Genomic DNA, 13,419 nt, shown 5'->3' on the forward strand with positions numbered 1-13,419 from the left:
TGGCGCTGACCTGACAGAGCCTGTAGGTTACTGCGCACAATCCTGCTAACAGGTTCCCTTTAGGCTGTGTGCCCACGATGCGTTTTTGTAAGCGTTTCCGCAGCGTTTGAGCCGGATCAGACGCTGCAGAAACGCTTAAAAGATGCATCCAATTAATTAGCATGCGTTTTTGGCTTTTTGTGCCAATGCATGCGTTTTTAACCGCTCAGGAATCGCTTAGCGGCTAAAAACGCAGCATGCTCATTAATTCCCGCATTGCTGAGCGTTTTTAGCCATCCCCAATGATCCCAGAAATCGCGTGTGAAAAAACGCGTCAAAAATCGCGCAAAAAACGCGCGGAAAAAGACGCGCGATTTCTGGGAAGGGGATCCTTTTCCTGAGCGTTTAAAAACGCTAGCGTGGGCACATAGCCTCAAAGTTATTGTCACTTATTTATTATTTTGTATATTTAAAAGGGTTCTTTGAGTATATGATATTGGTATCTTATCCTGAGAATAGGTATTTAAAGGGAATCTGTCACCAGGTGTATGCTACTTCATCTGAGAGCAGCATGAAAGAAGGGCAGAGACCCAGATTTCAGCGATGTAGCATTGACTGGGCTGCTTGTTTTATCTACTAAGCAGCTGTTTATCTGCTCCAGATCTCCCAGTTTTCTGAATGCTGAGAACTCTGTATGTGTGCATAGGAAGAAAACTGGCAATCAGGGTTGTGGGTGGGGTTATACAAAACTCATGACTATGGGGGACTACCTGGCAGCATGTTTTCTAGTCTTCTAATGATAATCTCCTTCTGATAAAACAATGATTTTATCATAATAATAGCAAGCAGCAAAGTAAGCGATACATAGCTGGGGAATCAAGGTCTCTGTCTCTACATTAGGCTGCTCTCAGATTAGGTGACAAAATCCTGATGACCGATTCCCTTCAATATCTAAAAAGAAAGACTTGGCAACTACACAGGACAGCTCTGATCGTAGCTTACATTTGGCCATCACTGGAGCTACTACTAACTGATCAGTAAGAGTGCCGGGTGCTGGATGTGATGACCTTTAGAATCATAGAATCGCAGAGTTGGAACCAACCCCCTGCTCAAAGCAGGATTCGCAAAATCATCCCAGTCAGATGTCTGTCCAGCCTCTGTTTGAAGACATCCATTGAAGGAGAACTCACCACTTCTCGTGGCAGCCTGTTCCATTCATTGATCACTCTAACTGTCAAAAAGTTTTTTCTAATATCTAATCTGTGTCTCCTCCCATTCAGTTTCATCCCATTGCTTCTAGTCTTTCCTTGTGCAAATGAGAATAAAGTTGATCCTTCTACAATGTGACAGCCCTTTAGATATTTGTAGACAGCTATTAAGTCTCCTCTCAGTCTTCTCTTTTGCAAACTAAACATTCCCAAATCCTGCAACCTTTCCTCATAAGACAGGGTTTGCAGACCGGTCACCATTCTGGTCGCTCTTTTCTGAACTTGCTCCAGTTTGTTGATGTCTTTTTTAAAATGTGGTGCCCAAAACTGGACACAATATTCCAGATGAGGTCTGACCAAAGAGGAGTAGAGGGAAATAATGACTTCACGTGATCTAGACTGTTAATACATCCTAGAATTGCATTTGCCTTTTTTGCTGCTGCATCACACTGTTGACTCATATTCAGTCTGTGATCTATTAGTATACCCAAGTCTTTTTCACATGTGCTGTTGCTTAGCCCTATTCCTCCCATTCTGTATATGCTTTTTTCATTTTTATTGCCCAGATGTAGTACTTTGCATTTTTCCCTGTTAAAAACCATTCTGTTAGTTGCTGCCCACTTCTCCAGTTTATTTATATCTTTTTGAATCCTCTCTCTCTCTCTCCTCTAGTATTAGCTATCCCTCCTAGCTTTGTGTCATCAGCAAATTTAATCAGTTTACCCTCAATTCCTTCATCTAAATCGTTGATAAAGATGTTGAACAATACAGGGCCCAGGACAGAGCCCTGTGGTACCACACTTGAGACATTCTTCCAGCTGGATATGCAGCCATTTACGACCACTCTTTGGGTCCGATCACTAAGCCAGTTATGAATCCACCTAATAGTTGCCTTGTCCATTCCATACTTAGTCATTTTTTCAATAAGGATTGTATGAGATAGGCCTCTTTCACACTCCAGTTTTTTGCATCAGTTGAAATCCGCCAAAAAGTTAGAAAAGCGGATCCGTTCTTAACTGACGTGAACGGATGGCACAGGATCCGTTTTCAGACGGATCCTGAAAATGAGGAAGTTTAAAGGAAACGCTGGCCGGGAAGTGGAGAGGGGGAGAGAGAGAGAGAGAGAGGGGGAGAGAGAGAGAGAGAGAGGGGGAGAGAGAGAGAGAGGGGGAGAGAGAGAGAGAGAGAGAGAGAGAGGGGGAGAGAGAGAGAGAGAGGGGGGAGAGAGAGAGAGAGAGAGAGGGGGGAGAGAGAGAGAGAGAGAGAGATAGAGGGGGAGAGAGAGAGATGGAGAGAGAGAGAGAGAATGAATTTTTTTTTGTCCAGCACCCAGACAGAATTTCGGGTTAATTCAGTGTCTGGAGGATCCGCTGGGAAAAAAAACGTTACAAGCTCCGTTTCAAAATCTTTGAGGATGGAAACGGACAGCAACATCACGGCGGATCCTCACAAAAACGGATGCAACGGACAGCAATCCGTCAGGATCCGCCACTAATGAAATTCAATGGGGAAAAAAACGGATCCTCAAAAGAAAATTGCGGATCCGTTTTTTCAAAAACCTGGCGGATTGTGACTGATTGTAAAAAACGGAAGTGTGAAAGAGGCCATACTTTGTCAAATGCTTTGCTGAAGTCAAGATATACTATATCTACAGCATTTCCTTGATCCACCCAATCAGTGATTCCGTCATAGAAGGAAATTAAGTTAGTCTGACATGACTTATTAGTTACAAACCCATGCTGACTCTGTTTAATCACTTCATTCTTATGCAGGTACTGACATACATGTTGTTTAATAATTTGCTCAAAGATCTTTCCTGGTATAGAAGTCAGACTCACCGGCCTATAGTTGCCTGGGTCCACCTTCTTCCCCTTTTTGAAGATAGGAGCAACATTTGCTCTTCTCCAGTCTTCTGGGACTTCTCCTGTTCTCCAAGAATTTTCAAAGATTATGGAGAGGGGTTCAAAAATTTCTTCTGCTATCTCCTTCAGTACTCTGGGGTGTAATTCATCTGGACCTGGAGACTTGAATTCATTTAGGTTAGCTAAGTGTTTCCTCACTATATTTCTGTTTATAGATATCCTGGATTCTTCTATTCCCTTAATAGGAAAGTGAAGAACAGTTGATGTTACATTTCCTTTCTGAGAGAAAACAGATGCAAAATAGGAATTTAAAAGTTCGGCCTTCTCAACATCCTGTCTTACCATTTCATCATTTTCATCCTGTAAAAATCCTATAGCATCTTTGACTTTTCTTTTACTTTTGACATATCCCCATATGACCTTTAGGGTAGGTCACCAATATCATATGCCCAGACAATTCATTTAACACTTGAAAGGCGCAAGAGGTTTTATAGTCCCGTTAATGTGCCTTATTTCATAAAGAGAATGATGGTCACATTGGAAAATTCTGACCATTCTAAGCCATCGCCATTTTGAAAGAATTGGTTTGCTGAAGATAACTGCTACAAAGGAAATTTATTGTGTAACAGATATAAGGTACGATTAGTTGTGGATATAGCATTATTTATGCCTGTCAGTACTGCTCCATAGTTCCCAAACATCCAGGGCTCAGTGGGACTGTCATGTTTTGAGGGGGCTGTCACACTGTCCCAGCAGGTCAGGACTTTGTCCCAACCTCCAGTCACTCTCTCCAGTATCTTCATTGCTCTGTAGCTCCTCCACTCTAATGGCACCTCTGCTCTACAGAACTTAAATGAATTAAATACATAGAGCTACATCTGTATAGAGTAGTTCATTTCTATGTCCCTGTATTCTAGAGGGAAAATAAGAGATATAAAATTCCTATAAAATTATGTGGGGGTTTCAGCTCTCTGGTAGGCGCGTGGATACACACAGGCACAGAGTTATCATATCAAAACAGAATAAAGTTTATTGTCCTTCATAACCTTTATAGCTCCAAAATAAAAATAACCCTTTCATTAGTACAAATGAATTACAAAACAGTCATCTCTCTGAGGAAGGCAAAGTAAATCACATGGTCTAACCAACTTGGCATTTTAGGAACCTCTCAGGCTACAGTACAGACAATAAACCAGATCTGTCTTTTTCCAGACTCAGCACACTACTACTTAAGTTAGACCAGACGCATTTTATTAGACCAGTAAGACCCGGACTGGAGTATGGGAGGGATCAGACCCGGACTGGAGTATGGGAGGGACCAGACCCGGACTGGAGTATGGGAGGGACCAGACCCGGACTGGAGTGTAGGAGGGACCAGACCCGGACTGGAGTGTAGGAGGGACCAGACCCGGACTGGAGTGTAGGAGGGACCAGACCCGGACTGGAGTGTAGGAGGGACCAGACCCGGACTGGAGTGTAGGAGGGACCAGACCCGGACTGGAGTGTAGGAGGGACCAGACCCGGACTGGAGTGTAGGAGGGACCAGACCCGGACTGGAGTGTAGGAGGGACCAGACCCGGACTGGAGTGTAGGAGGGACCAGACCCGGACTGGAGTGTAGGAGGGACCAGACCCGGACTGGAGTATGGGAGGGACCAGACCCGGACTGGAGTATGGGAGGGACCAGACCCAGACTTTTTTGGTCTCTCCTAAAACTTCGACCAAAATTCCAGTCAAAGGAAAACCATCTCAGTAAGATATACCTGCCATCCGGGACCTTACCTCCTTTCTTACAATTACTAAAAGCAAATAACAGACATATTTGATGTCTCTGTAATCATAAAAACCCTCACAAAACAGCGATCAGATTATTTACGGTGATCGAATAATAGAGTTAAAAAAGAGGCATGATTTTTTTTTTCTCCTTGAAACTTTTAAAAATTTAATAAAAATTTGACGTTGACGCGTAAATGCTATTTTTTTCTACCTTTTTTTTGCACGTTTTGTGTAGGTGTCCGTACCACACAACACAAAAACAATCTTCTATGATTATTGAATGTTTGCTGCATTTTGTATGCATTTTCCCCCTTATTTGATGCATTTTTGGTGCAGATGTGAATCCATAATTTTAATGTTTCTTTAAGTGATGCATTTTTGGTGCAGATGTAAATCCGCATTTTTAATGCTTTTTTTATTTGATGCCTTTATGGTGCAGATTTAAATCTGCATTTTTTTATTTATTTTACTCATTTATATAGCGCCGTTAATTCCACAAAGTTTTACAGACATTATTGGCACTGTCCTTGATGGGGCTCACAATCTAAATTCCTTATCAGTATGTCTTTGAAATGTGGGAGGAAACCGGAGAACACGGAGAAAACCCACGCAAACACTGGGAGGACATACAAACTCCTTGCAGATGTTGTCCTTGGTGGGATTTGAACCCAGGACCCCAGCGCTGCAAGGCTGCAGTGATAACCACTGAGTCATTTAATGATTTTTTAATTTTACAGAAAAACTATAATTCTGCACTTAAAAATGCAGCAGCAGTTTTACATGTATTTTTTTTTAAAGTTCCACATAGAAGCTTATAGAGAAAAAGTCCACTAAAACTGCACAGTTAAGGCAGGAATGTTCATGAAATCACATCCGGTTTGCTTGTACATTTAGGCAGCGTTTACATGTAGCATAAATTCTGCGTTTTTTTATTCTGCTTTTTTATTCCTCTGCATTTAACAGTCAAAACAAAGTGGGTGTGATTTCATGAATACTACTCCCACTGTGTTTAAATGGGCAGGTTTAGGGTGTTTTTTATCTAGAGGCATCCATGTGGAGCCTAAAAAAAACATGCATGTTAAAAAAACTGCAGTTAATTTAAGCTTTTCTGTACTTTGAAAACTACATTAAAAACACTGCTTCCAGCAAAAACCAGGAAGATTTGGTGTGGTTTGGACACCTGCAGAAAACAAAAAAAAACCCATAGTATTTAGTCTATTTGTGAACACAGCTTTACAGTCACCAAAAAGCCAGGTGTCATATATTGAAGCTACATAAAGATAAGAAAGTTTTGAACAAAAATGAATCCACCGGTCCCAACTAGAGATGAACAGGACACACCAATGATATTGCGTCAGCGTTGGCTAATCAAAAACTGCTCCGGGGACGCTAAAATTGCAGGCTTCCCATCCAACTGCCAGGTACCACTGATCTAGACATTAGACCGGAGTCCCATGAATCTGTATACTCATCTCTGGACCCAACCGTCCTGGATACAATCTCAGATTTTGTCTACGCCCTGCAGTCTCGTACATCCACTAAATGTCCCTCACTGCCACCGCCTCTCTGACATCTCCTCCTACCAGAATTCAAAGAAATAGTAAATAGGCGTGGATTTGGGTGTTGCCTGGGGCATGGTCAAAATATGCTATTGCACTCTCACACATGGTTTGTCTCTCTTTCTGTTGTGTAAAAGTTGGGAGGTATGCTGTTAAAACAGCCATAGAAAACCAAAAAACTTCAATAACAATATCTTTATTAGATATACATTAAAAAGAGGGGAATATATAAAGTACAAATAGATATTGACCAGGTAGTATACCACAAAATGTCCACACAGACAATTATATTATGTGTAAAAAATGTTTGGTTGGTAAAAGAAAAGTTAGTGTGTACTGTCCCTGAATAGCCCTAATAATCCCCTTCAAAGATATGACACTTATTTACAATGTAAAGTAGTCATTGTTCAGCTTGTATAACAGTGTAGATTAGGTGTGTACCCTAAACAAGTTAACACACACCCATTAATGTCTAAACCGCTGGCAACAAAAGTGAGTACACCGCTAAGTGAAAAAGCCATTTTCCTTCACTGATGTCATGCAACTCATTAGTGTTACAAGTTCCCAGCTATGAATGGGAAGAAGGAATGTTAAATTTGTTGTCAACCAAAGAAGTTGAATGCACGTGCTCGGGATCATATCCATATCTTACCTAGAGTCGCCAACTCATATACAATGAAACATTGCATATGAGTTGGCTACTCTGGGTAAGCACCTGTGACCTGATTTATGTTTGGATGTGATGGTCACTTTTTTGATATTTGTATTAGCCTGACCGAGCACTCCGCCCCTTAGCCTCAGGCATTTTTAATTGCAACAGGACCCTACCCCTCCACTGAGATATGGACTTTAGTCCACGAGAGGATTCATATTAGGTTCCCAGAGAGATGTAGACTGTCTAAGAGAGGATTGGCATTAGGTCCTGGCAAACGAGAATCTCCTTTATGTGGCTGCCAGGTACACATGAATTGTTCAATTTATGCACTAATTTTTCTCAATTTTTCATAATTCTAGTGCAGTAAAGCAATTCAATTTTCATATTTTATGTTTGCATGCTATAGCTCTACAGAGCCTTATTTGTTTGACAGGGCAGTATTCCTACATGATAATGACCCAAACACACCTCCAAGACGACCACTGCCTTGCTAAAGAAACTGAGGATAAAGGTGCTTGACTGGTCAAGCATGTCTCCAGACCTAAACCCTGTTGAGCATCTATAGGGCATCCTCAAACGGAAGGTGGAGGAGCGCAAGGTGTCTAACATTCACCACCAGCTCTGTGATGTTGTCAAGGAGGAGTGGAAGGAAATTACAGTGGCAACCTGTGAAGCTCTAGTGAACTCCATGCCCACGATGGTTAAGGGAGTGCTTCAAAATTATGGTGGCCAAACAAAATAGTAACACTTTGGGCACAATTTGGCCATTTTCACTTAGGAGTGTACTCACTTTTTTGCCAGAGGTTTAGACGTTAATGGTTGTGACCCGACAGAAGCCTTTTCTTAGTACCAGACATTTGAAAAGCATCTTTTCCTTTGTGCTGTTGTTTTTTGTCTAACTTAGCCATATGAAAGCCTGCATAGAGCTTGCTAAAAAACACAAGAAGGATAGAACTTTTTGGTGATAATTCTAAGCGGTATGTGTGTGGAGAAAACCAGGCGCTGCTCATCACCTGCCCAATACAATCCCAACAGTGTAACATGGTTTGCAAGAGTGTACTCACTTCTTTGCCAGCGGTTTAGACGCTAATGGTTGTGTGGTGAGTTAGAGGGCACACCAAATTTACACTGTTATACAAGCTGTACAATGACTAGATTGTATCAAAATGTACATTGTATAAAAACGTCATAGCTTCGGTGTTGTCCCATGAAAAGATATAATAAAATATTTATAAAAATGCGAGGAGCATACTAACTTTTGTGATATACCGTGTATATGCTATATACTGTGTACATACCGTATATACAGTGGCATGCAGTATTTTGGGCACCTTTGGATATTTTTGTGCTCAGATAACATTTCAGATCTTAATTGGCCTGTTAGGGTTATGGCTTGTGCATTATCATCCTTAGGAAAGACAAGGTGATGCAAATTTCCCAGCTTCATGAAAACCCAGCCTCCTCTAATCTTGTACCAAAAAACAGCAGCCATGGGTTCTACTAAGCAGCTGCCTAACACTCTGAAAATGAAAATGCTGGAGGCTCACAAAGCAAGTGAAGGCTATAAAAGATAGCAAAGCGGTTTTAAATTTCACTTTCCGCAGTTCGAAATGTAATTAAGAGATGGCAGTTACCAGGAACAGTGGGGGGTCAAGATAAGGTCTGGAAGACCAAGCAAAATTTCAGTGAGAGCTGCTCGTAGTATTGCTAGAGTGGCAACTCAGAACCCCCTGCTTAACTGCAAAACACCTTCAGAAATATTTAGCAGACTCTGGAGTTGTGGTACATTGTTCTACTGTTCAGAGACACCTGCACAAATATGGCCTTCATGCAAGGGTCATGAGAAGATAACCTCTTCTTTGTCCTCACCATAAAATTCAGAAGAAGTATGAAAATGAACATCTAAACAAGCCTGATGAATTTTGGAAACAAGTCCTGTGCTCTGATGAGGTTAAAATTGAACTCTTTGACAACAATTATCAAGGGTATGTATGGAAAAAAAAAAGGGCACAGAATTTCAGGAAAATAACATCTCGCCAACCATTAAGCCTGGGGGTGGATCAGACATGCTTTGGGGTTGTGTTTTAGCCAATGGCACGGGGAACATTTCACGGGTAGAGGGAAAAATGGATTCAATTACATTTCAACAAATTCTTGATGCAACCATAACACCATCTGTAAAAAAGCTGAAGTTGAAAAGCGGATGGCTTCTTCAAATGGATAATGATCCTAAATACATGTCAAAATCTCCAATATTCTACCTCAAAAGGCACAAGCTGAAGGTTTTACAAAGGCCCTCACAGTTCGCTGAACCGAATAGCATTGAAAATCTGTGGCTAGATCTCAAACTAGCAGTGCATCCAAGATGACCCAGGAATCTCACAGAACTGGAAGAACTTTCCAAGGAAGAATGGATGAAAATCCCTCAAACAAGAATTGAAAGACTCTTGGATGGCTATAAAAAGCATTTACAAGCTGTGATACTTGCAAAAGGGAGGTGTTACTAGGTTCTAACCATGCAGAGTGCACATTTTCCTTTTTGTGATTTTTAAAATGTAAAAAATGAGAATATATTTTTTTTGCCTAAAATACAAAGGAAATGTGTCATATTTAAGTTTAGGCCTTTTAGAGATTATCATTTCATCTTCAAATTGTTTAACTATTCACAATAACTGTAATTTTGACTACGGGTGCCCAAACCTTTGTATGCCACTGTAGGTAAAATAATGATGCCTTGATGCTTTAGTTATAGCTTAGTGATAGGAGTATCACTACCCTTACCAAAGTTGTTGTTGTGTTGTGGTTGAAAATTCTTTCTGCTCCTTCAGTTTATTATTTCATTTAAAGGTAACTTGTCAGAAAGTTTGCACCCAGAATACCACCACTGCATTATAGCGCTTTTTCTCCAGTCTTCGAACATGATCTTATTAGCTCCAGTCCAAATGTAATTTTGCTAAAAATTAAGTTACGTTTAATTCCCACTCAAATGTATAATCAAGATGGTGGTGACTCTGCAGAATAATGTCAAGCTGTTAAGGCTTAATCCCTCCCTATATGACTTGGTTGACCTCACTGAGGACAGAACTTCATCATAAGGCTCCATTCACACATCCATTATGTACTAGCATCCTGTGCACGTAAACATTATAGGGAACCTGCAGCCGATACATGTTGCTTTTGCTTTCTCCCTTACCCAGGAAATGTGGCGGCATGTTTAGTCAGTGACAGCCATTACACAGTACACAGCAGGAGCACGTTTATAGGATCATTTTAGCACATGAACATTTTTTTTAACACATCCAGTAGTGAAATGTATGTTTATTCTAAGATCTATTGATTAAAATGTACTTTATTCGTCGGAAAACCCCTTGAAGACCGGTGAGTATTCAAGTGACCTCTTCACGAGGCATTCCTGTTCTTTGGAAGACCTTCTAGGAGACTACTGATGAAGCTGCTTGAGAGAATGCTAAAGCGTTTTTTGTTTCCCAATGCGTTTCCACACCGAACTGGGGTCTTTCTCAAGTGTGAATAAAATAACAGTGCACATGGGAGCAAGGAGCCCAAAAAATGGGCTTTCCAGTCGAATGGAATAAAGGGAAAAAACTCACTTACGCCAACTTGTCTTTTATTTGTTTTGTAATTTTTTTTGTTATTCTGTCTTTTTAACAGGAGTTTCTTTAAAGCCTTCTCACTTATTGGGGAAACTCAGGAAAGGGAGAGAGTATTAATCCACTTCTCCAACAGATACTTTCAATGCAATCCAAATACAATATTTTCTCCAGGTATGCAAAATCCTAATATTGGATTGGTCTGTTTTTATTATATTCAACACTTGAAAGCAATGTTTTAATCAAATACTAATATTACATTCATTCCATTTTTGGAAACTCTCTTTAAAGTTTTATCATGAACCTGCTAGAATTATATTACATGTTAGGGCCATCAATTATTTTATTCAAGTCCATAAGATACAACTTTCCAATGTATTCTGTAAACTGTTAGTTCTGAACACAATAGGGAGTAAAAACATGTCTGCATGTTACTGTACTTGTAGGAAAAGTTCCAAAATGATGATCATTTTATCACATTCTGCAGCGACTGGCTGGATCTGCACTATTATCTGTCTGCTTTTTTAATTTATGCTGTGCAGAATAATGGTATTACAGAGAAACCTGCTTCATTTTAGCTGCTCACTTCTGCACTTAGACTAGAAATAAGTTCACATTTTCTAAAAGAATGGAGAAAGATCTAAAATTAACAATATTAGACTCTGTTTAAACCATATTTTGGTATATGTTCAGTTTATTTGTCAGCAAAATGTTCTATCCTGCATAGCTGAGATACACCCTCATTGTAGTGTACAGTGGAATACATTGAGAGTAGGCTCCCATGTCTTCATATTTAGTTAATTTTATTGAATGCTCCAAATTCAGTCTTAAGCATCCAATGACCCAACATATGGGTAATGCTAGTCACTACTCACAGAAGCAGTGAGGTGGGGTAGTCAAGAGTAGAGTTGAGTGAATTTGTTCGGGTCCCTGTTTATTCGGCAAGCTATAGTGCTTATCGAATAAGCTGCAGAGGGAACCCGGATACCCAGCACATACATGGAGAGTCCAACATACAGCTGAGGCACCAATCAGCTGATCAGCTGATGCCCTCCATGTATCCGCTTCCCTCTGCCGAATAAGCAACGGCCCGAACAAATTCGCTCAACTCTAGTCAAGAGGTCCTGGGTCAGATACCAAGAGAACTCGTAAATTAAGGGGAAAGTCTGGTCACGGTCCGAGGTCAGAATTCCACAAAGGTAGCGGATCAAGACAAAGAGGTTAGGCAAACAGATGGTCAAAGACAAATCCAAGGTCAGGCAATAAAGATCAGGATATAAAAACTAAGAGTACAAAGCAAATACACACCACTTGAGCTTAGCTACAACTGGCAGCAATTGGATGGCTGAGCTGTCCATCAAAATATTAACAAACCAGCACATCCCAGCCCTAGATTAGATGACTGAACTGTCACTGACTGCGCCCAGACATAACGATAGGAGGAATCGTGACAATATGTCAAAATAATGTCCTTTTAGCATAGGTTTGGGTGGTGTGTGGTGCATAGTGTTGTGTAATAAAGGGTAGTTAACTCCGCAGAAGCCTGCAGCTTTTTTTAAGATTCTGTAGTGGTAAAGGGGTTTTCTGGGATTAACAAAAATGACCTAAGAGGGAAATTATATAAGGGTGTAAAAGCTGCTAAATCTTTTGCTGCTACAAAACTCCCCGACAGGTTTCCTGATGCGTTACATCAATGCACATGATTGCTGCCGTCAGTCATTTTCAGAGATGATCTGATCTATAGCTTACATTCTACAGCATCTTTTTTATCCCTCTGTGTTCTGCTATTTATTTCTAATTCATCCTAGAAATATATGAATAAATTAAAAGGAAACTGGCAACATGAGTAAGCGACTTGCTCAGTTTATACTGTCTCAGTTATGTTTTCTCTGAAACACTCTGGCGGAGGGCTATGTAGGAGACATCCAGTGTGGGGGCCATTATACTGTTTGGAAGGCTATGTGTGGGTCATTATATTGTTTGGAGGGCTATGCGGGGGCCATTATACTGTGTGGGGGCCCATTATTATAGGAGGAATATATTGTGAAGGGGGCCTTATACTGTGATGGGATATTATACAGTGTGGGGATCATTAAACTATGTGGAAATCCATTATACAATGTGTGTATCATTATACTGTGTGAAGGCCTATGAGAGGCCATTATACAATGTGGGGGCCATTGTACAGTGTGGAGGGCTGTGTGAGGCCATCATATTCTGTAGAGGGCTGAGTGGTGGCCATTATTCTGTATGGACTGCTGTGTGCGCTCCATGATGCTGTGTGAAGGGCCCTGATACTGTATGGAGGGCCATGATACTGTGTGCAGGGCTATGTGGGGGCCATCATAGTGTGTGAAGGCTGTGGGAGCCACATACTGTGTTGGGGTCACTGTGGGGATCATCATACTTGTGTTGGAGTCGCTGGTGGCATCATACTTTGTGAGGGATCTATGGTGGTAGCATACTTTGTGGGGGGATGGTGGGATTATCATACTGTGTTTGGGAGACACTATTGTTGGCATCATACTTTATGGAGTGGGATTACTAAGGGGCTTCAGTAGGATCAACATCACTTTGCAAGGGCAGCAAAGTTGTGAACTATGCACTTCTGTTATGCCGCAGAATTTTTTTTTTAAGGGGGCCCAATTAGGAATTCTGCAATGCGGCTCCATGATTTCTACAGTATGTACGCTCCTGACAGACTGGTGTCTCTTTATACACATAAATGGCAGCAGTTGGATCCTGTTTCTGAGACATGCTGACCATAGTTTGG

General features: G+C 41.0%; 1 protein-coding gene across 3 annotated transcripts in view; it reads left to right on the forward strand.

Moving 5' to 3' along the window:
* Window positions 1–13,419, forward strand: part of PSD3 (pleckstrin and Sec7 domain containing 3) — a 662,461-nt gene that overhangs the window by 293,027 nt on the left and 356,015 nt on the right. For all 3 annotated transcript variants that reach the window (XM_073543269.1, XM_073543278.1, XM_073543289.1), the window contains one exon: window positions 10,708–10,820. In XM_073543269.1, coding sequence (XP_073399370.1) covers window positions 10,708–10,820 — 113 coding nt within the window. The remainder of the gene's footprint in view (window positions 1–10,707; window positions 10,821–13,419) is intronic.

This window comes from Dendrobates tinctorius, unplaced genomic scaffold (assembly GCF_039654945.1).
Source record: "Dendrobates tinctorius isolate UK_male_01 unplaced genomic scaffold, ASM3965494v1 ptg000011l, whole genome shotgun sequence".
Classification (NCBI taxonomy): Eukaryota; Metazoa; Chordata; class Amphibia; order Anura; family Dendrobatidae; genus Dendrobates; species Dendrobates tinctorius.